Raw genomic sequence first — 21,141 nt, 5'->3', positions numbered from 1 at the left:
GAGCTACAAATGGATAACGGGGCCTTCTGCAGTGGCAGAAATTGGTGGTGTGGGGGAAAAAAAATCACTTTGTGTCTTTATTCATTTGCTTGTAAATTAGAAAGTGGATAAGAGAAAAATCAACTCATTTGAAATGTGGTGTTGGAGGAGAGCTTTGTGCATACCATGGGCTGCGAAGAGGACAAATAATTGGGTGTTAGAAAAAATTAAACCAGAACTATCACTAGAAGCTAAAATGATGAAACTGTGGTTATCATAGGAAACATAATGAGAAGACATGATTCACTAGAACAGACAATGATGCTGGGAAAAACAGAAGGGAGTAGAAAAAGAGGAAGGCCAAACAAGAGATGGATTGATTCCATCAAGGAAGCCACAGATCTGAACTTACAAGATCTGAATAATCGACCTGAAGGCACATAACAACAACAACAACAAATAAATTAGAAAGATAGAAAAATACAGAGATAGCACCACCTCAAAGAAGAATGCATCTGTATCAGACAAGCCCATCAGTTGAATCACAGTCCTCAAAGAAGACATGGTTTCAGTTGGGAAAGGAAAGAGCTCTAGAAAATGAAATCTGATAATGAAATATAATGAGTGACAATAATCTTAAACATCTAGATATATATAAAATGTGTAAAGATAATTTCTACTGCATAACTCCATGCCTGGTGTTTCAAAAAGAGCTTCTAATGCTCCATAAGCCCACAGTTTGTATATTAAAGCAATGGATATGTGACAGCCTTAATTCTTCACTGAAATATCATTGCAGCCTAGTGCCAAATTACTACCACCAAGTCCTTGTCTCTGTGTTTGCCGCGATGGAGATCGACAAAAATGCCCACCTCTTGCCCAATATGACACTGGGTTACCTCTACTCTCTTAATATGAATAATGAATTTGGAAACTGTTATGGGACTATGGATGCCCTTTTCTTTCTTCAGGGGAGCCCCGTTAACTACAACTGTGGAAAGACAAAGAAGCTAATGGCCATCATTGGAGGACTCACTCCTCATAACTCCAACCAAATGCCCCACATCTTAAATGTCTACAAAATGCCACAGGTGTGTCTGTCTATCTATCTACTTAGGTGCATCAAAGGAGGGGGGTTATGGGAGCAGCCCGTTTATGTTGTTACCATGTTATGCTACAGTGAAGTGCAGAAGGGAGTAGTATGGTAAGGATGGTGGTTGAAAAATAAACATAAGATTCATTACTATTGGGGAATAAAGTCATTCTGACCACAGACACACAGGTGGGCACTGTAGACCTATGAGGCTAGCACTCTCACACAACAAACACTTTGCCTAACTAGAAAAGGAAGGAAGGGAAAAAGGCCTGAGAAAAGCAAGCAAACAAGTGGTTACTTTTCAAGAAGGAATCAGGAAGATTACTTTTCTGTCTATCAGCCTCCCGCCCCCCAAAAAAGTCAGAATACTTGTGACAGGTGTTGGTGCTTTACTCCCAATAGTCCTTCCCTTCCTCAGCACCGCACTCATCTTGTTCAGCACAAAGGCTAAGTACACTTTGTGAAGAAATGCGTGCATTGGAGCCGGCTTTTGTGTCCAGCTACTTTAAGAGGCAAGTCCAGAAGGACTCACAATTAAGTTATGTTACACTTTCTCTGCTTGAGTAGTTAGGCCAGCACAATCCCATCAGTGACCGGAACAACCCTGGACTGTGCTAGATCAAGTTAAGGTACACACTTTCCACCCGGTTTCTCCTGTAGTCTGATTTCCTAGTGATTTGTAATACAGTTAAATTTTTAGAAGTCAGATTCATCATGTTCATCTTAAAGAATACTCTGCTCAGTGTCTAACCACCCAATGTCTTCCCCTCCCTCCCTCTAATCCTCCTCTCCTCTCTCCTACTTTTCCCCTCCCTGCCCCTTTCTACTCCCTTCCTGCTCCCCCTCCTCTCCTGCTCCTCGTCTCTCCACTCCAGCCCTCCCTGCCCCTTCTCCTCCTGCCCCATGGTCAATTTCACCTACCTTAAGCATGATTGCATGGAGGTAAATCCCACTGAACTCAGTAAGTGTGCAAATGATCGAACTTGCCCTCTCCACATGTTACCAAATTCTTCCATGCTACACAGGAAATAGATTGGATTGTAAAAGACCAACCCAAATTGTGTTTGCATGTTTACAAATGTGTAGGCCAGTACAATATCTCAGAGAAGAGGTCAGTTCTCCTGCTCCCCTGGTGCACTCACTCAATTTCCCTGCTTTTCAAAGTTTGATAGAAATATTTGTTGGCTATAGCAAGGGTGTTTGTTTGTTTGTTTGTTTGTTTGTTGCCTATTAGTGAATTTCTCTGCTTTTTAGTCCGGGAGGTAAGAAATGGGATTCTGTGCAAGTTTGCTGAGAATGGATTGATCATTTGCATGACTACTGAGTTCAATGGGATTTACTCCCGTGCCAATTAATGAATTGGAATATACCCTATATGTATGTCTCTGTGTGAGTCTGTTCTTACTCATGCGCTCTCACTCACACATTTATCTTGTTTTGCTTTTTGCTTTTACTTTTTTTACTCCAAATCATACGCCTGCATGGTTCTTAGCAGATGAGGCCATGATTTAACTCTCACAGGAGTGAGAAAATAGCTACAAGTGGGAACTGTGGAGAAGGGTAAAGCTCATCTTTTTTTCTCCCCTAATTCTCAGATCCAAATGCCCCTTCCCCAAAAGTTCCATTTATTTTTTTAAAAAAATTATGTGGTTCTGATTCTTATGTTTGTATCTAAAGTTATATTAGCCTATTTGTAATCCTGTTCTGATGACTGTACTGCAGAGTTTCTAGTATGTCCAATATTTGTGTGAGTGTCAACTGTTAAATTAGTTCAACCTTCTTTCCTGCCCATACTTTCAAGGACATAATTATTTTAAATAATTATTTTAAATAAATAATGAGGAACAATCAGAGACTATTGTTAGGTCTAAAAGGCTCATTGTCCTTGTTTTAGCTCAGTCATGGCTCCTTTGACTCTGCTTTGAGTGATAAAACACAGTTCCCTTCTCGGTATCGGATGATCGCAAATGAAAGTTCTCAGTATGATGGGATAGTTCAGCTGTTTCAGCATTTTGGATGGACCTGGATTGGCCTTTTTGTTTTAGATGATGACAGTGGAGAAATGGTATTGAGGACTCTCATTCCCTTACTGCTCGAGAACAATATTTGTATTGCTTTTAAGGAAATTATTCCAACACCAAAGGAGGTCAATCATGACACAACGCAAGTTGATAAGAAATTGGATAGAATAATTTCTGTTCTCTCATCAACCAAAATAAATGTTTTTCTTCTTCATGGGGATTCACGGTCTATGGACACCTTACGACTGATTCTGGCACTATATGAAAACTTTGAAATGAGACCAATAGAGAGGGTTTGGATTACAACAGCTCACTTGGATATTGTATCTGCTGTACATAATGCTTTATTCCCAGTAAAATCCCTAAATGGCACCTTGTCCTTCACATTCCATAGCAATGATTTAGCAGAATACAAAGAATATCTTGAGGCTTTAAATCCTATACAATTTGATCTTTATTATTTCCATGTGTTCTGGTCACATGCTTTTTGGTGCAAAGCCCCCAAATCTGAATATTATTTACCAGGTGGACGAATCTGTACTGGAGGCGAGAAGTTGCGGAGCCTCCCTGGAAGTGTATTTGAAATGGGAATGCCTGGCCAGAGCTACAGTATCTACAATGCTCTTTATGCTGTAGCACATGCTCTTCATGCCATGATTTCATCAACATCTAAACAGAAAAGAAAGGGAGATGGAGCCACATGGAACCTTCTCAATATTCATCCATGGCAGGTAGGATTCTCATATTCATCTGTACTATAATGATTGGGCATGAATGGCTTTCACTGGCTGGATTCAGGTTCATTACTTTAGAGCAATTAACTGAATTTCTATAATATCTACAGTGCTGTTAATGCTGTAGCACATGCTCTCCATGCCATGTTTTCATCAAGATCTAAGCAGAAGACAAGGGGAGATGGAGTGTCATGGAACCTTCTAATGTCCACCCATGGCAGGTAGGATTCTTGCACCCATCACATTACAATATATAGACATGAAATTGTTGGATTCAGCTTCATTACTTTAGGACAGCAATTAACTGAATTTGATAGGGGCTACTCACACACAAATTGTTAGGTTGTCCTGAATTACCTCCTTGCTGTATGGTGGGCTGTACCTTGCAAGAGATTTGAAATCTACTCCAGCATTCCCCAACCTTTGTCCCCTAAATGTTTTTGACTACAACTCCCTTTGGCACCAGCCAAAATGAGTAATTGTCAGGGATGTTGCAACTTGTAGTAAAAGATATCAGAGATGTACCAGGTTGGGGGATGCTGTTCTACACAAAAGCTGTGCAATGTTTCAGTAACGCATATCTAGCATGGGTCCCATATTCTGTTCTGTCCCTCATGAAAATCGAAATCTCTTAACATACACACATTTCTCCAGGCCCAGCCACTGTGAAGATTTACTAAGTCTCATTTTCTTTTAAGAAAACTGTTCTTTGCTGGCCACTTTGATTCATTGTTTGGCTCAGTTAGTTGAATCTATCTGTAAAGGAAGCCTAAGAAGTTTTGCATGTTATTTGTATGGTCTTACATTGTAGGGTGCTGAGGAAAGGAGAAGACCAATTAAAGGTGGTTTTCTCTTGAATCCAAAACAATGATTAACAACTAGCATGATAGATTTGGTCTTGTTCTTGCCTGGACAGAGGGAAAACTGGGGCTAGATGGCCATGGTACATAAGAGGCAGCTGAAAATAATCTCATTCTGAAATTATGGAAGATTATTGTACAAGGGAGCAATGAAGTACAGATCATCTGAAAACAGGTTGGTGCTTGAAAGCTGGCACCTGGCCCTTCTCCCATAAATAACAATCTGCTAACTCCTTTGGTTTAAAAATAAATATGAAGAACAGAAAGAATCTGAGAGTTCCCCTTGCTAAGTCACAGAAGGAGTGTGAGAATTCATGGCATGTTGGATAGTATAGGAATGCTCCTAGAGTTAACAGCAGAACCATGTTCTTGTCTTATTTTAATAATAAATGTGTTGGGTTAATCACTCTAAACATGACACACATGATATACCTGATGATGTCTACAAAGTACCAATCTTCAAAGAAATCTGATAACATTTCCACAGAAAGAGCAAGGTAAAAAGTGTTGAAAAATGACCCTTTCAAACCCTCCCATCAATTTTTTTGAAAGCAAAATTGTTTCAGATTTTGAAAAGAATTACTGATGTAGTTTATTCTGCGGTTCAAACACCATTAAGTTTTCCTAGTTCCATTAAATCCTGGAAATGACATACTGCAAAATTGTGTGGTGCATGACTGAAAGAAAAATATTAAGTTGATGTTTCTGCATGGAGTGTAATGTCTTCAGAGGGAGCCACCTTTGTAGCGATATGTGCAATATCTGTTCCTTTAGTTATGAAATATGACAGGTTGGTGCAGTGGTTAGATGGTTACTTGCCATCCACTTTGGGCCTTTGTTCACATTTGAAAATCTTAGAAACTGTATACAATCCCATATGCATCCTTTTCCACAGTAAATGCTTGAAACAATTCCCAACACAGAAATCCCCTTCACAAAATCCCCAACCTACTCTCGATCTTTATCCTCCCAACACATACAGTGAACTCAATATACACGCCAACCCCAAACATGGTCTCCCCATAAATCTCTCCTTACAGCAAACTCCTCTCACAAACACATCAACCCAGACTGAAACCCACCCCACACTAAAAAAACACCCCACACTGAATTCAGTCAGATATAATCTATCCCACACTGAATCCCACTAGGAGGTTCATGAGGACAGTGGTGGTTCTTTTCCAGGATTTAATCTCACAGTGATCTGAGAAGTTAAGTGATGTGTCAATGTATTCCTGTGAACCTCAGGTCATGTGCTTATCTGCTCCATTATTCAAACCTCTAGACCAGCCTTTCCCAACTAGTGAGCCACCAGGTGTTGTTGGACCACAATTCCCATATTTCCTGAGCATTGGCAATGCTGGCTGAGGCTGATGGGAGCTGTGGTCCAACAACATCTGGTGGTCCACTAGCTGGGAAAGGCTGCTCTACACCATTCTTGCCTGCCAACTTTGCATGGTAGCACTTACCAGGGATGTCAGCTATCTCAAAAGACAGCAACCTAGAGGAGCCAGCAGCAAGCACCCAGATGCTCAGAGACTCACCCCCAAGGCAGGTCTTCTCCAGTCCCCCTAGTGCTGCAGCTGTTCCCCACATGAGGAGCTGTTCCCCACTTGAGGTGTTATCACATGAGTCAAGCATGCCTAGAACCAGCATCTGCATGTTGGGAAGGGATAGGGGCATAGTGCTAACTGAAGCGAGAGTGAGGTGATTTTCGAGGTCTAAAGTACTAGTCTGTCAGAGGGAGGGAGGGAGGAGAGAGACAGAGAGAGATATTTTTAATTAAGACAGTAGAAAGACGTAATAGCATAGAGTTTGGTGTAATTTGTGCAGGCTTATTCAAAAGTAAGAATTTCTTAACACAGAGGTACTGTATACTGTATCTATTCAGTTGCACACAGTTAATGATCGTTATGGGGTGTTGTTGTTTTGGCCCTTGAATTATACAGTAATCTTGAGATGCTGAATGACCATTGTATGACAGACTGTGCAATCTCTCTCTGCCCCCTCCCAATCCTGGGAGAGAAACCTCGTAATCCTAAAAGCTGAATGCATCTCAATTCTTTCCAGTTGAGCCCTGTTCCTGGGTTTTGGTAGTGGCTCCAAGAACTAGACCAGACTTGTCTATACCTTCCTTTTGTTTTTCCTTTTCAAAAGTGAAATGTCATGTGGTTAGCAGTTTGACATAAATTCCATCTATCAAAACTCTTGCTTGTTGTCAGGAACTTTGGAACACAGTGCCAAACAGTTATTAATCTCATCCCCAAATCACTGTGAACATTTTTCACTATGATTAAAAGCCAGACCTATCTATCAAAATGAAAGAGAAAGGCCCCGCATGTGCAAATGTGCACACCTTAATCCTCCCCTCTTGAGCTCTGAACATTTCTTTAGTGATCTTGATTTTGCTTCTCGGGGCGGGGGGGGCGGGGCGAGGTTGAAACAGTCATTCCTCATTTGGATAGCCAAAGACACAGAGCCACTTGGATGATTATTTAGTCTCTGATACAACTTCAGTTACTTGGTTAATAGGGCAATCTGACTCAGGAACATGAGGACCTTTCCTAACTCCCACCAATTGACTTTATATTTGGGGGTATACAGTGAACCAAAGTACACCCCCACTGTGTTCCACGGACACTCTTGAAAGCAATATTCCTCTGATTATCACTTGCTGGGAATCAAAAAGGAGGAGAGTTGCTGCTGCTCTAAGATTCCACTTCTGAGCTTCCCATAGGGATCTGGTTGGCCACTTGAGAACAAGATACTGGACTAGATGGTTATTTGGCCTAATCCTTCAATGTTCTTCTTATATTCTTATAACAGAAATTCAGACACTGCAATATTATTCACGATTCATACTGAGTTTCACCTTAGTATAAGATCTGAAGTGGTGATAATCTGCTGTTTATTAGCTATGTTTCAAATCTGTAGAGTGGGGATTCAAATTAAAATGTCTAGGTTATCCCTGGAAATCATAACTCTGTTGAATTTCATCCAACGTGCATAAATGCATGATGGTGAGCATTTTATTCCATCTAAACTATATCCACCATACATGAGAAAGAAGCAGCAAGTTGAAGATGATGTTTTAGTAGTAAAAGGGGGGGTTGCATTTCAAAAGGACAAGATAGAAAATTCCAGAGAGATCACAGTAACCTCTTTTCTGTCATTGGCCTCAGTTCATGTTATCTTCTTTTCCAATCTAGCTTCACTCCTACCTGAAAAACATACGCTTCAACAATAGTGCTGGGGAAGAAATATTTTTTGATGATAATGGAGAATTGGCAACTGGATATGATATCATCAACACAGTCACATTCCTCAATCAGTCCATCCGTCGAATCTGTGTTGGAAGTTTGGACCCACAGGCTCCTGAAGGAAAACAGTTCACCATCAATGGAAGTACTATTGTGTGGAATCACAAGTTTAACCAGGTAGAAAGGACTAATCTCTTCTAGAACTATGGAGTTATGGATGGGCCCAAGACAAAATTCAGCCTTGTTTCTGGTTCCAGATAAGAGTGGAACTTTCCAGAGCCTGGAAGATTATGTTTAAAAAGGAATAAATTACAATTACTGTTACACTGCCCCAGAAAGGAATAAACTGCAATTACAATTGTTCTGAAAGTAATTTATTACCATTACTCAACAGTAATTGCTACAATTATACTTAAGTTACTTTAAAAAATCTGTAGTTCCTACAAGGTGCAAACTATGCAATTCGCTCCCACGAGAAGCAGTGATGGGCACCAGCTTGGATGGCTTCAAAAGAGGATTAGACAAATTCATGGAGGATAAAGCTATCAGCGGCACCTAGCAATGATGGCTATGTTCTACTTCCACTGTCAGAGACAGCATGCTTCTGAATATCAGTTACTGGGAATACAAGTGGGGAGAGTGCTGCTCTTGCACTCGGGTCCTGCTCGTGGGATTCCCTTTAGGGCATCTGGTTGGCCGCTGCAAGAACAGGATGCTGGACTAGATGGGTCACTGGCCTGATCCAGCAGACTTGTCTTAAGTTCTTGTCGTATTGCAACAAAGAACAAAAGTTACTTGTGGGGCCTTACAGACCAGGTATAGCCAACATGGTGCCCTCTTGATGTTGTTGGACTACAATTTCCATCATCCCCGATAATTGGTTATGCTGTCTGAGACTGATGGGAGTTGTCCCAGGGTGGAGGGCACCCTGTTGACTACCCAATTAGATTAACACAACTCCCTACCTACCTGCATTGTGTCAAACATGCCTACAAAGTATGTCTCTTAAATTCTATGTCTGACAGTGCGTTCCTTTCAGAGGTAAACATTAATCTGCAGTCCTATATACTTATTCATTTAACTCATTGAGGCTTAATTTGGAGTAGACATATATAGGAATGGACTCCACTGGAATACATTTCATCATTTCAGAGGCTTACACACTTACACAACTGCACACAAATACAAACCAGGTAAGTGGTACAAATACACACTTACCTCGAAGTAAGTCCCACTGAACCCAATGGAGTTTCTTTCTGTGTAGACATGTATTGGATTGCAGGTTAGTCCTTGTATTAGAAGCATCAAATTTTACTTGCATTAACCAGAGTTAATGCAACTTTGTACTTTAAAGGGCCATATTTTTCTCCCCACCACCACCACATTAGTACAGCTTCAAGGCTTCAACCAGTCCTTATCTGGCCTATAGTGCAATCCTATACCCAGTTTGATTTACCTGGGAGTAACCTCCAGTAAACATAAATAGACTTACATCTGGGTAGTCATGTATATGTTGTATTGCAAGTTAACTATACAATTGTTTTTATTGTCTGTTTGCAACTCTTTGCATTTGACATGGGGTGGGGGATTCTTTAATTTGCACAAAATAACTTCCAGGAAATACCTGCCTGAGACTAAGATGCACCCTGGCTGTTAGGAAGAAAGGAGGGGCAGGAAAGAAAACTGGAAGCAGCAGCTCTATAGGACCCTGTCTGCTTGCTGCTGCAACATCTGCTTGCCTGCCCCTTGCTCACCCAAAGCCACTAAGCCAAGGCTGTGAGGAGGCTTTTGGCTCTGCTGCTTGCTCCCTCAGCAGCCCTGTAGATTCTGGGTAGCTAGAGAGCGGCGGCAACTAGCTAGCAGCGGTGGTCTCTCAGGGAGGAATGGAGGCAGGCAGAGGCCACCACTCAAAGCGTTGAGCGCCGAACCAAGGGCAACCCCACCACCACACTCTCTCACCAACAAGCAGTCTCTCTCTCACTCAACCATCTCCTGAACCCTGCCCTGCTACCAAGCAAACATTTTCCCCTGGGGTGCAAAAAAGTTTAAATACAGCAAATGCAGCAAAAGTAGCCAAGGAGGGCTACTCCCTCGTGCTAAGTGTAAACACAGTATTAACACACACACACGTTGTTGTTTCTCATCTCCACAGTTCTCCATGTACATTCCACTGCTGCCTTCTCCTCCTTCATCCACATCTTTGCCCTCCAGCTCCTTTCTCCCTCCACTCCACCCCTCTTGCTGTCCATCTCTTTCATTGTGGCCTCCTACAGAGCACGAGGGGGGGGGAATTACCCCTTCATTCCTCAAAAAAAGTAATAAAGTAATTCTTTTTTCCTGATAAATTACTTCCAAGCTGTGACTGTAGCTAGCTTATGAACTTAATACTTGCTATTTGCAAACCTTTCTTCGCCATAGAGAACATCTATACTGCCAACTCACATAGATTCATGCTGTCCCTTTCTACCCATCATTTTTTCTTATTTGTTTCCACTTAGCCTTTGCCATCCCATAGTTTTCACTCTAAGCTACACAGCTGTGTCTTCCTCCCAGCCAGGCATTAGTTATTATTTTGTAATTATATAAAATGGAGAAAAATTAAATATTATCATCCTAAGGAAAACTGGAAGCAGCAGCTCTATAGGACCCTGTCTGCTTGCTGCTGCAACATCTGCTTGCCTGCCCCTTGCTCACCCAAAGCCACTAAGCCAAGGCTGTGAGGAGGCTTTTGGCTCTGCTGCTTGCTCCCTCAGCAGCCCTGTAGATTCTGGGTAGCTAGAGAGCGGCGGCAACTAGCTAGCAGCGGTGGTCTCTCAGGGAGGAATGGAGGCAGGCAGAGGCCACCACTCAAAGCGTTGAGCGCCGAACCAAGGGCAACCCCACCACCACACTCTCTCACCAACAAGCAGTCTCTCTCTCACTCAACCATCTCCTGAACCCTGCCCTGCTACCAAGCAAACATTTTCCCCTGGGGTGCAAAAAAGTTTAAATACAGCAAATGCAGCAAAAGTAGCCAAGGAGGGCTACTCCCTCGTGCTAAGTGTAAACACAGTATTAACACACACACACGTTGTTGTTTCTCATCTCCACAGTTCTCCATGTACATTCCACTGCTGCCTTCTCCTCCTTCATCCACATCTTTGCCCTCCAGCTCCTTTCTCCCTCCACTCCACCCCTCTTGCTGTCCATCTCTTTCATTGTGGCCTCCTACAGAGCACGAGGGGGGGGGAATTACCCCTTCATTCCTCAAAAAAAGTAATAAAGTAATTCTTTTTTCCTGATAAATTACTTCCAAGCTGTGACTGTAGCTAGCTTATGAACTTAATACTTGCTATTTGCAAACCTTTCTTCGCCATAGAGAACATCTATACTGCCAACTCACATAGATTCATGCTGTCCCTTTCTACCCATCATTTTTTCTTATTTGTTTCCACTTAGCCTTTGCCATCCCATAGTTTTCACTCTAAGCTACACAGCTGTGTCTTCCTCCCAGCCAGGCATTAGTTATTATTTTGTAATTATATAAAATGGAGAAAAATTAAATATTATCATCCTAAGGAAAACTCTGGAGGGTTGGATCCTGTGCTCCCATACTCCTGGCGGGCAACATTGACACCATGAATTGCCTGACATAACCATGATACCATGGCTTGAATTCAAGCTGCCCTGCAAAAGAAGATCCCATCTGATCCAAATGGGGCTGGAAACCCCACTTCTCTGGGCTATACTCTGAAATTGCTGATACTGCAGAGTGTAGGCAACTCCAGAAGGAAATGAAATCACAGACGATTGGCACTGACTTCAACCCTGCTTTTGGCAAGGATCAGCTCTACTCAGGAGCTCAGAATAAGAGGTTCCAAATGGATGCTATCCCAGAAGTATTTACTTATTTATTTAATTGATTTATATCCCACCCTTCCTCTCAGCAGGAGCCCAGTACTTGCTTCACAAGGTAAGCAATACAAGCCCCACCTGAGGGCACATTTTATGACTCCCAATTGCTTCCTTGCAGCCGTATCTTTACCTGCCCAACACGAGACACCATGGATGATGTCAGGTGTGGGATGGATGGCTGTGGCTTGGGAAAAACATCTATGAGGGCCGAATGATTAAGGAAAAGATTGGTTAAATTATGATTTTATTGTTCCCTTGTTTGTTTTATCTATGGCTTGTTTTTATGTACAACTTAGAAATGCAAATGATCAAGTGGTATAAAAAAGTTTTAAATAAATAAATAAAATTAGGGGCCCTGCTGGACCGAATGAGTCCATGGGCCAGAGGTTCACCACCACTGTTCCACACACTAAATCCTTTCTTTTTGGGTATCCTTAGACACTACCTGAATCCACATGTGTTGATAGTTGCCATCCCGGACACAGCAGTATTGTGCGTGAGGGTGAAGAGATTTGCTGTTATGATTGTGCTCAGTGCTCTGAAGGAACGTTTTCAAACATGACCGGTGAGAAGAGATTGCATGGTTACATAGGAATGGCAGTTTATCTATTTATAAAATACATTTTCTGAAAGGAGTGGTTTTACACATGCAGATAACCATAGAATCATAGAATAGTAGAGTTGGAAGGGGCCTATAAGGCCACTGAGTCCAGCCTCCTGCTCAATGCAACCTAAAGCATACCCGACAGGTGGCTGTGCAGCTGCCTCTTGGATGCCTCTGGTGCTGGAGAGCTCACCACCTCCCTAGGTAATTGGTTACATTGTTGTACCACTCTAACAGTTACAAAGTTTTTCTTGCTTTTCAGCCAAAGTCTGGCTTTGTATAACTTGAGTTCATTATTCTGTTTCCTGCACTTTGGGATGATCGAGAAGATATCCTGGCTCTCCTCTGTATGACTATTTTTCAAGTAGCTGAAGAGTGCTATCATATTTCCTCTCCGTCTTGTCTTCTCAAGGCTAAACATGCCCACTCCTTTCAGTCTCTCCTCATAGGGCTTTGCTTCCAGTCACCTAATCATCCTTCCTGCCCAACCTCTGAACCTATTCCAGTTTGTCTGTGTCCTCCTTAAAATGTGGGGTCCAGAACTTTACACAGAACTCAAGATGAGGGCAAACCAATGCTGAATAAAGAAGAACTAGTACTTCATGTGATCGAAACTATACTTCTCTTAATGCAGCTTAAAATAGCATTTGCTTTGTTTGCAGACACATTGTACTGTTGGCTCATATTCATCTTGTCTTCAATAGCAATTCCAAGATCCTTTTCAAATGTTGTGTCACTGAGCCAAGTATCCCCATCTCATAACTGTGCATTTGATTTATTTTTCCTAGGTGTAGAACGTTGCATTTATCCCTGTTAAATTTCATTTTGTAGTATTTAGCCCAAGCCTATCAACATCACTTTGAATTTTGTTTCTATCTTCCAGGGTTTTAGCTATCCCTCCCAATTTTGTATCATCTGCAAATGTGGTAAGCATTCCCTGCACCTCCTCATCCAAGTCATTAATAAAAACATTGAAGAGCACTGAGCCCAGGACCAAGCCCTGCAGTAACCATCCCCCTTTGAGAAGGAACCATTGATAAGAGCCCTTTGGGTACGATTCTGTTGCCACCTGTGGATCCATCTGATGGTTGTTCTGTCCAGCCCACATTTAGCTAGTTTGCTAATCAGAATATCATGGGACACTTTGTGAAAAGCTTTGACATAGTATTTCCACAGGATTCCCTCCATTCACCAGGGAGGTTACCCGATAAAAAATGAGATACGATTAGTCTGGCAGGATTTGTTCTTCACAAATCCAGGTTGTTTTCTAGTAATCACTGCATTGTTTTCAAGGTGCTTACAGACTGAGTGCAGAATTTTCCCAGGCATTGATGTCAGGCTGACACGTCTGTAGTTCCCAGATTCCTCCTTTTAGACCTTTTTGAAGATAGGGACATTAGCCCTCTTCCACTCATCCAGCACTTCATCCATTCTCCACAGTTTCACGAAGATAAAGACAGTGGTTCCAAGATTTCTTCAGCCAGTTCCTTCAATACTCTAGGATGCAGTTCACCAGGCCCTGTAGATCTGAACTCATTCAAAGTGAATAGGTATTCCTCAACCATTTGTCTATCAAGCTGCAATCCTGCCCTGTCAACTTCATGTTTGCCAGGAGGACCACAGACCCTCTTCTGGGAGAAGACTGGCAATTGAGCACTTCTGTATTTTCTTTGCCATCTGTTATTATTTTGCCATCCTCACTGAATTGCTATACTACCATTTCTTTTCTGTCTTTTCCTATGGATATACCTGAAGAAAGCTTTTTTGTTCCTCTTAGCATCCCTTGCTAACCTCACCTCATCCTCAGCTTTAGCCTTCCTGACGCCATGCCTGCAATTCCGTGCTACATGTCTGTGCTCTTCCTTTGTGGTCTGGCCTTCCTTCCACTTCTTGTATGTGACCTTTTTCATGTTCAAGTCATGTCTTAGCTTTTTGTGAAGTCACATTGGCTTCTTCTGTTGTCTTCAATCTTTTTTTCCCTCATTTAATTGTTTGCAATTGTGCCTTCAGAATTGCATTTTTTAGAAACTCCCACCCATCTTGGACTCCTCATTAGGGTCGCTTGCCGTGGAACCTTACTTATCATTGTTCTGAGTTTATTAAAATTGGCTTTCCTGAAGTCTATGGTATGCATATGGCTACTCTCAGCTTTTGTTTCCTTTAAAATCAAGTACTCAAGTATAACATGGTCACTTTTCCTTAGAGTTCCTATAACTGTCACTTCATCCACTAAGTCATCTCTATTGGTTAGAATCAGGTCAAGGATAGTTAACCCTCCAGTTCCTTCTTCCACTTTCTGTAGGAGCAAGTTATCTCCAACACAAGTCAGGAATTTCTTGGAATTTGTCTCCCAACAGATACTGGTAATTGAAGTCCCCCATTATCACCACATCATGCTTCCTGAAAACACTGGCAATTTGTTTTTCAAATGTTTCATCCTTGTCTTCTCCTTGATTGGGTGGTCGGTAGTAGATTCCAACCACCATGTTCTTTTTATTGTTTGCCCCATTAATTTTAATCCAAATACTCTTGGTGGGGCTACCAAGCTCATCCTCCTGTATTTCTGTGCAGGAATATACTGTATATTGTAAATTTTTAACATGTAGTTCAACTCTGTCTCCTTTTTACTCCTTCTGTTCTTTTTGAACAAGTTACAGTATATCCCTTAATTGTTGTATTCCATAAGAACATAAGAAGAGCCTGCTGGATCAGGCCAGTGGCCCATCTAGTCCAGCATCCTGTTCTCACAGTGGCCAACCAGGTGCCTGGGGGAAGCCCGCAAGCAGGACCTGAGTGCAAGAACACTCTCCCCTCCTGAGGCTTCCGGCAACTGGTTTTCAGAAGCATGCTGCCTCTGACTAGGGTGGCACAGCACAGCCATCATGGCTAGTAGCCATTGATAGCCCTGTCCTCCATGGATTTGTCTAATCTTCTTTTAAAGCCATCCAAGCTGGTGGCCATTACTGCATCTTGTGGGAGCAAATTCCATAGTTTAACTATGCGCTGAGTAAAGAAGTACTTCCTTTTGTCTGTCCTGAATCTTCCAACATTCAGCTTCTTTGAATGTCCACGAGTTCTAGTATTATGAGAGAGGGAGAAGAACTTTTCTCTATCCACTTTCTCAATGCCATGCATAATTTTATACACTTCTATCATGTCTCCTCTGACCCGCCTTTTCTCTAAACTAAAAAGCCCCAAATGCTGCAACCTTTCCTCGTAAGGGAGTCGCTCCATCCCCTTGATCATTCTGGTTGCCCTCTTCTGAACCTTTTCCAACTCCAGTCATGGGAGTCATCCCACTAAGTTTCGGTTATACCTATCAAGTCATATTTGCTTTCCTATATCAAGAGTTTAAGTCTGTCCTGCTTATTTCCCATTCTCTGGGCATTAGTGTACAGATATCAAAGACTATGTGATTTATGGTCTGGCTTCCTTCCTATATTTCTATGAAGACAACTATTTGGCCTCATTAGAACTGTTCTCTCAGTTCCTGATACTGTGCATAAGCCTTTGTTCATTGTTGCCTCCAAGTTTACTTCTCCCTCCCCCTTAGGATTCAGTTTGAAGCTGTCTTGATGAAGTTCTCCATGCTGTGGCCAAGCACATTCTTCTCAGTCCTTCTGAGGTACAACTCATCACTTGCCAGCAGTCCATCTTCCAAGAAGTGTAGTCCATTGTCCCAGAATCCATTCTCTCACATCAGCATCACCTTCGTAGCCAGTCATTCAGCTGGAGTATTTTTTCCCCTTTCTACTTCTAAGTAATAGAAGGATGGGTGAGCTATCTAGGCCTCAAACTCCTTGAGTTTCCTTCCCAGATCTTCAAAGTCTGATCTGATCTTTTCGTATCTCCTCTTGGCAGTATCATTTGTTCTCACATGGATGAGAAGAAAGATATACCTGTCAGTGGGCTTTATGAGTGTTGGCGACCCTTCAGTCACATCTGTAATCCATCCTCCCTGGAGAAAGGATACCTGGCGAGTCCATGGGTCTTCTTGGCATACTTGGGTTTCAATCTCATACAGTAGGGAGTCTCTCACTACTACTACTTTTCTTGTTGTTGAGGAATGTGGTTTCATTGCCTCTGACTGACTGAGCTTCAACCTCTTGCCTGCTGTTCTACAGGGTCTCCTGTAATTCTTCCTATGTAGGGTGTCCTCCAGTCTCATCCTCAAGTATCTGAAAGCGGTTCCACAGTTCCACCTGTGCAAAGTGTTTCCTAGCTCTTCTGCTTCTTTCACCCTTTTCCTCATAATTTTCTCCTCTTTGTTGTTCCTCTCCTCAGCACTCTCATCTTCTGCTTCAACTTGCTGCTGTTCTTGTACCTCCTGTACTTCTCTTTGCTCTTGTTGTTCCAGTGTTCTGTCTAAGAACCCTTCATCTTCTCTTGAGTGTGGCCACTTACCACTCCAGGCCTCTCACGTTTTCTTCCAACAGTTCAACCAGCTTGCACTTGTTGCACATATATGCCGTGTTGTTCTCAGGCAAGAAAACAAACATCACACACACCTTGCAGGTCACCACCACTGGGGTGTCCTCTCCATCCATAGTCTCTATCACCTTTTGTTTTTATTTTCTATTTACATTGGAATGGCCTGTGTTTTGTCCTGTCTTCCCTGAATGTTAACAAGACAGTCCCACTGGTATGTAATGTGCACTACAAATTTTTGTTAGGGACCATCCCCCTTGACCTCCCCTACTGATCTCTGCTGCGAAACTCCTACTGGCTCTCTCTGTTTGCTTGCTGTGTTCACTCACTGTCTGAGAGCTGGCTTACATATATACCCTCTAAACCAGCTGAGGCAGCTCCTCTGCTCTGCTCAGTTAGGAGTCAGGAAACAGAATGAAACTGCCAGCACACACAGCTGCTGATAGTTGCCCTCAGCTGTTATCAGGACATGCCTCTTCAATCAACAGCTGAGCAAATGGTGAACAAACAGTGACTCAGCACAGGCAGCCTCCTGTGGTTACTTCAGGTGACTCAGCTCCTCACCTTTATCTCCTTCTCCAATACATCCCTTCCTCACTACAGCTCTGCTGCCATACTCCTATTAGCTCACCCTGTCTGGTTGCTCTGTTCACTCACTCTCTGAGTGTTTACCCTCTAGGCCAGCTGAGACTTCTTCCTGTGCTCTGCTCATTTAGGAGTCAGGAAACTAACATGCTTATCACTAACTGCCTGCAGCATCACAACATGACTTTAATGCATGTATAGACCATTGCAGTTGTGACACCTTTGATTTTATTTTATTTTTCTATTTACATTGCAATGGCCTGTGGTTTGTCCTGTCTTCACTGAATGTTAACAGGACAGTCCCACTGGTATATAATGTGCACTACAAATTTTTGTTAGGGACCATCCCCCTTGACCTCCCCTACTGATCTCTGCTTCGAAACTCCTACTAGCTCTCCCTGTTTGCTTGCTGTGTTCACTCACTGAAAAAACAATTTTAAATCCAATGAAGATACAGACTTGAATAAAAATCTGCAATTGGGAGACTCCTTGGCAAAAGATGCCAAAAACATATTAGATTCGGCACATTGTACATCCCTGATTTCTACAAGAGAGAAAGAAATTTGTGTTCAGAAATACTTCTCTGTTGAGTAAAGGGAGGGGGAGGCAACCATTAGGGTGAGGTATTTTTCAGTAGTGGCACCCTTCTTATGGAATAGGTTTCCAGAGGAGGATTACTTGTCATCTTTGCCAGGTAAGAGATGAAGACATTTTCATTCACCCTAGCCTTGTGAATAATTAGGAAATATGGATCTTCCTTTTCCTAAAATCTGTTTTTAAGTTAGGTGCATACTGAGTTCTGATTTCATGTATTTATGTAAGCATTCTTTCCTTTTTCATGGCATTGGGTTCTATTTTGTAGTTTAGTTGTTCTTTATTTCTTCCTGGAAGCCATTCAGAAAAGTCTATGTTATGGGGCAGCATGATTGCATCACTTAATCTTTAAAGAAACAGCAAAGCTGAGTTCCTTTAGCACTGCAGTTTGCAGCTTAGTGGATTGGAAATAAGCCATGGAATGCAAGATCTTTCCTATGGCCAGTTGATGCTCAACTATTTTCTGCAAATAGACAGCTAATGATTATGAAATTGACCACTCCAGAAAGTTTAATTTAAAAGTGCTTTCATGAAAATACATTGCAAAGAAGCATTGCTGGTTCCTGACACTGGGAATAAAATGCCTAAACTTTAAAGGAATCTATTTAAATGTTGTGTCCTCTTTTCAACTTTCAGTTTTGAATGAATGCTGCTCTGTATTAAATCAGTATTTGAGATAAATACACAATGCCTCCAAATAATAACCACATATTAACTGATTCATCCAGTGTCATTATCATCCCTCTGCTTTCCCACAAAGTTGAACACGATGATTATCATACCAGTTCTTCTAAGTGGTATGTTTCAAGCCTTATTTCAAGACACAATATTGAATGGTTGATGTGATCTATGTTAAGTGTCCAGACATACATTTTAACTATTGAGACTTCTAACTTTCAGATGCAAAGCATTGCAACAAGTGTCCTGAGGATCATCATCCAAACAAGAAACAGGATCAGTGCATCCTCAAGCACATAAGCTATCTGTCTTATGGAGAGCCTTTGGGAATACTTCCAGCTTCATTTGCTCTTTTCCTTTCTCTGATCACCCTTGCAGTAATGCAGATCTTCATTCAGCATCAGAATACTCCCATTGTCAAAGCCAACAACTGGAACATCACATGCACCCTCCTCATTTCCCTTTTGCTTTGCTTTTTATGTTCCTTCTTTTTCATTGGACAGCCTGGGAAGGTGACCTGCCTTCTCCGTCAAGCAGTGTTTGGAATCATCTTCTCCCTTGCTGTTTCTTGTGTATTGGCTAAAACTATCACTGTGGTTCTGGCCTTCATGGCCACCAAGCCAGGAAACAGGATGAGGAAATGGGTAGGGAAGAGGCTGGCAGTCTCATTAATCATCCTGTGCACTCTGATTCAAACTGGAATCTGTGTAGTGTGGCTGGCAACCTCTCCTCCCTTCCCAGAGTTTGACATGCATTCCCAGATTGATCAGATCATTGTGCAATGCAATGAAAGCTCAGTCTCAATGTTTTATACTGTCCTGGGCTACATGGGGCTTCTGGCCATCATCAGCTTCATAGTGGCTTTCTTTGCCAGGAAGTTGCCTGATACTTTTAATGAAGCGAAGCTCATCACCTTTAGTATGTTGGTGTTTTGCAGTGTTTGGTTGTCCTTTATCCCAACTTACCTGAGTGCGAAGGGGAAATACATGGTGGCCGTGGAGATCTTCTCCATCTTGGCCTCTAGTGCTGGATTACTGGGTTGCATCTTTCTCCCCAAATTCTACATTATTGTACTGAGGCCTGATCTGAACACCAGAGATCAACTAGTAAGGAAAAAGAATTGAGCTGAGTGACTTGTAGCATCTTTCCTACCTGCTTCCAAAGTTGACTTCTCTTTTTTAGAATCAAGCTCCACATACAGTGTGCTGTTACACCAAAAAATTGCTCTTTTACATCTGGAGGAAGCTCCAAAAATACACACCAGATGGGAAACCAGAAAATAAGTCAAAACCTTTATTGATTACCAATATCTCTTGCAAAAGAGAGACTAGGTATCCGGCTCGTGCCTGAAAACCAGTCTAAAGCATGGTTACAAAGGTACGAGTGATATATGCTCTCAAGCCTCCTCACACAGCCCCTCCCGTCTTTGTCAGTAACTTTCCCAGACTTCTTCCATTGCCTTGCATTGAGCCAGCTCTCTGGGCTTGATCGTTCATTCGTGCTGTCCCTACCTCCCCCCCGTCCTCATAACAAGACACATTCCAGTGAGCCAGTATCTACTTGAACAGTATCTTGTTACATGGGACATACAGTGTGCTGTCTACTTTCATGATTGTAAAGGCATTTCTCCCAGGCATTCTAACAGCATATGCTGAGCTCTGACCCCAGGTCTTTTACCTTGTTTATCTGTGCTTCATTATTTTAAACTTTGTATGGCTTTTAAAAAATATGTATTTGTTTTTAATGTTCAATGTTTTTAATTTTTATAAACCACCCAGAGATCTTTGGCTATGGGGTGGTATATAAATGTAATTAATTAATTAATTAATACCGTACTTGGTAGGATGTTAAATTCCATCTAATTAGGCTTTGCTTTTATTTTCTGTATCCCCATCATTTGTTTATGACCCACTTTGTGAGAAAATGCTCCTGAAAGCATATATGTTACAAACATAAATAAAATATGAAGAACGTTTAGAAGTATCCATTTTATAATAATGGAAAATGGTAATGGACTGCCTTCAAGTCGATTCCTACCTATGACGACCCTATGGATAGGGTTTTCATGGTAAGCAGTGTTCAGAGGTGGTTTTACCATTGCCTTTCTATGAGGCTGAGAGGCAGTGACTGGCGCAAGGTCACCCAGGGAGCTTCATGGCTATGTGGGGATTCGAATCCTGGTCTCCAAGGTCCTAGTCCGACACTCTAATACTAAAACCTAAATAGCAATAAGGAAATACATTCCAGCCAGCCCCCAGCAGTAAAGCTCTGTATAATTCCAGCTTATATCAGCCATTAAAAGCCAAATAGACAAGTTGCAATAGGTGAACTATGTAAAGAAAATTATGCTTTGGTGCACATTAATGAAAAGGATGTGCTACCAATATCCATAAACAGGGGTACTAAGC

At 42.0% G+C, this 21,141-nt stretch overlaps 1 protein-coding gene across 1 annotated transcript; it reads left to right on the top strand.

The window, feature by feature from the left end:
- Nucleotides 1-827: 827 nt before the first annotated feature.
- On the top strand, nt 828-19,857 carry LOC133367445 (vomeronasal type-2 receptor 26-like). The gene is made up of 5 exons (XM_061591547.1): nt 828-1,070; nt 2,970-3,827; nt 7,900-8,127; nt 12,283-12,409; nt 18,956-19,857. The coding sequence occupies exons 1-5, from the start codon at nt 828-830 to the stop codon at nt 19,855-19,857; spliced, it is 2,358 nt and encodes a 785-aa protein (XP_061447531.1).
- The last annotated feature ends 1,284 nt before the right edge of the window (nt 19,858-21,141 follow it).

This window comes from Rhineura floridana, chromosome 11, assembly GCF_030035675.1.
Source record: "Rhineura floridana isolate rRhiFlo1 chromosome 11, rRhiFlo1.hap2, whole genome shotgun sequence".
Taxonomy (NCBI): Eukaryota; Metazoa; Chordata; class Lepidosauria; order Squamata; family Rhineuridae; genus Rhineura; species Rhineura floridana.
Note: the sequence above shows the minus strand (reverse complement) of the source record. Positions and strands in the feature narration are given on the sequence as shown.

What these genes read in the sequence shown, in the direction of transcription:
- LOC133367445 (XM_061591547.1), top strand. Translation starts at nt 828, where the DNA reads ATGGAGATCGACAAAAATGCCCACCTCTTGCCCAATATGACACTGGGT. An exon ending in ATGTCTACAAAATGCCACAG is followed by an intron (nt 1,071 to 2,969) that starts GTGTGTCTGTCT and finishes TCCTTGTTTTAG; the next exon opens with CTCAGTCATGGCTCCTTTGA. An exon ending in GGAATCACAAGTTTAACCAG is followed by an intron (nt 8,128 to 12,282) that starts GTAGAAAGGACT and finishes GGGTATCCTTAG; the next exon opens with ACACTACCTGAATCCACATG.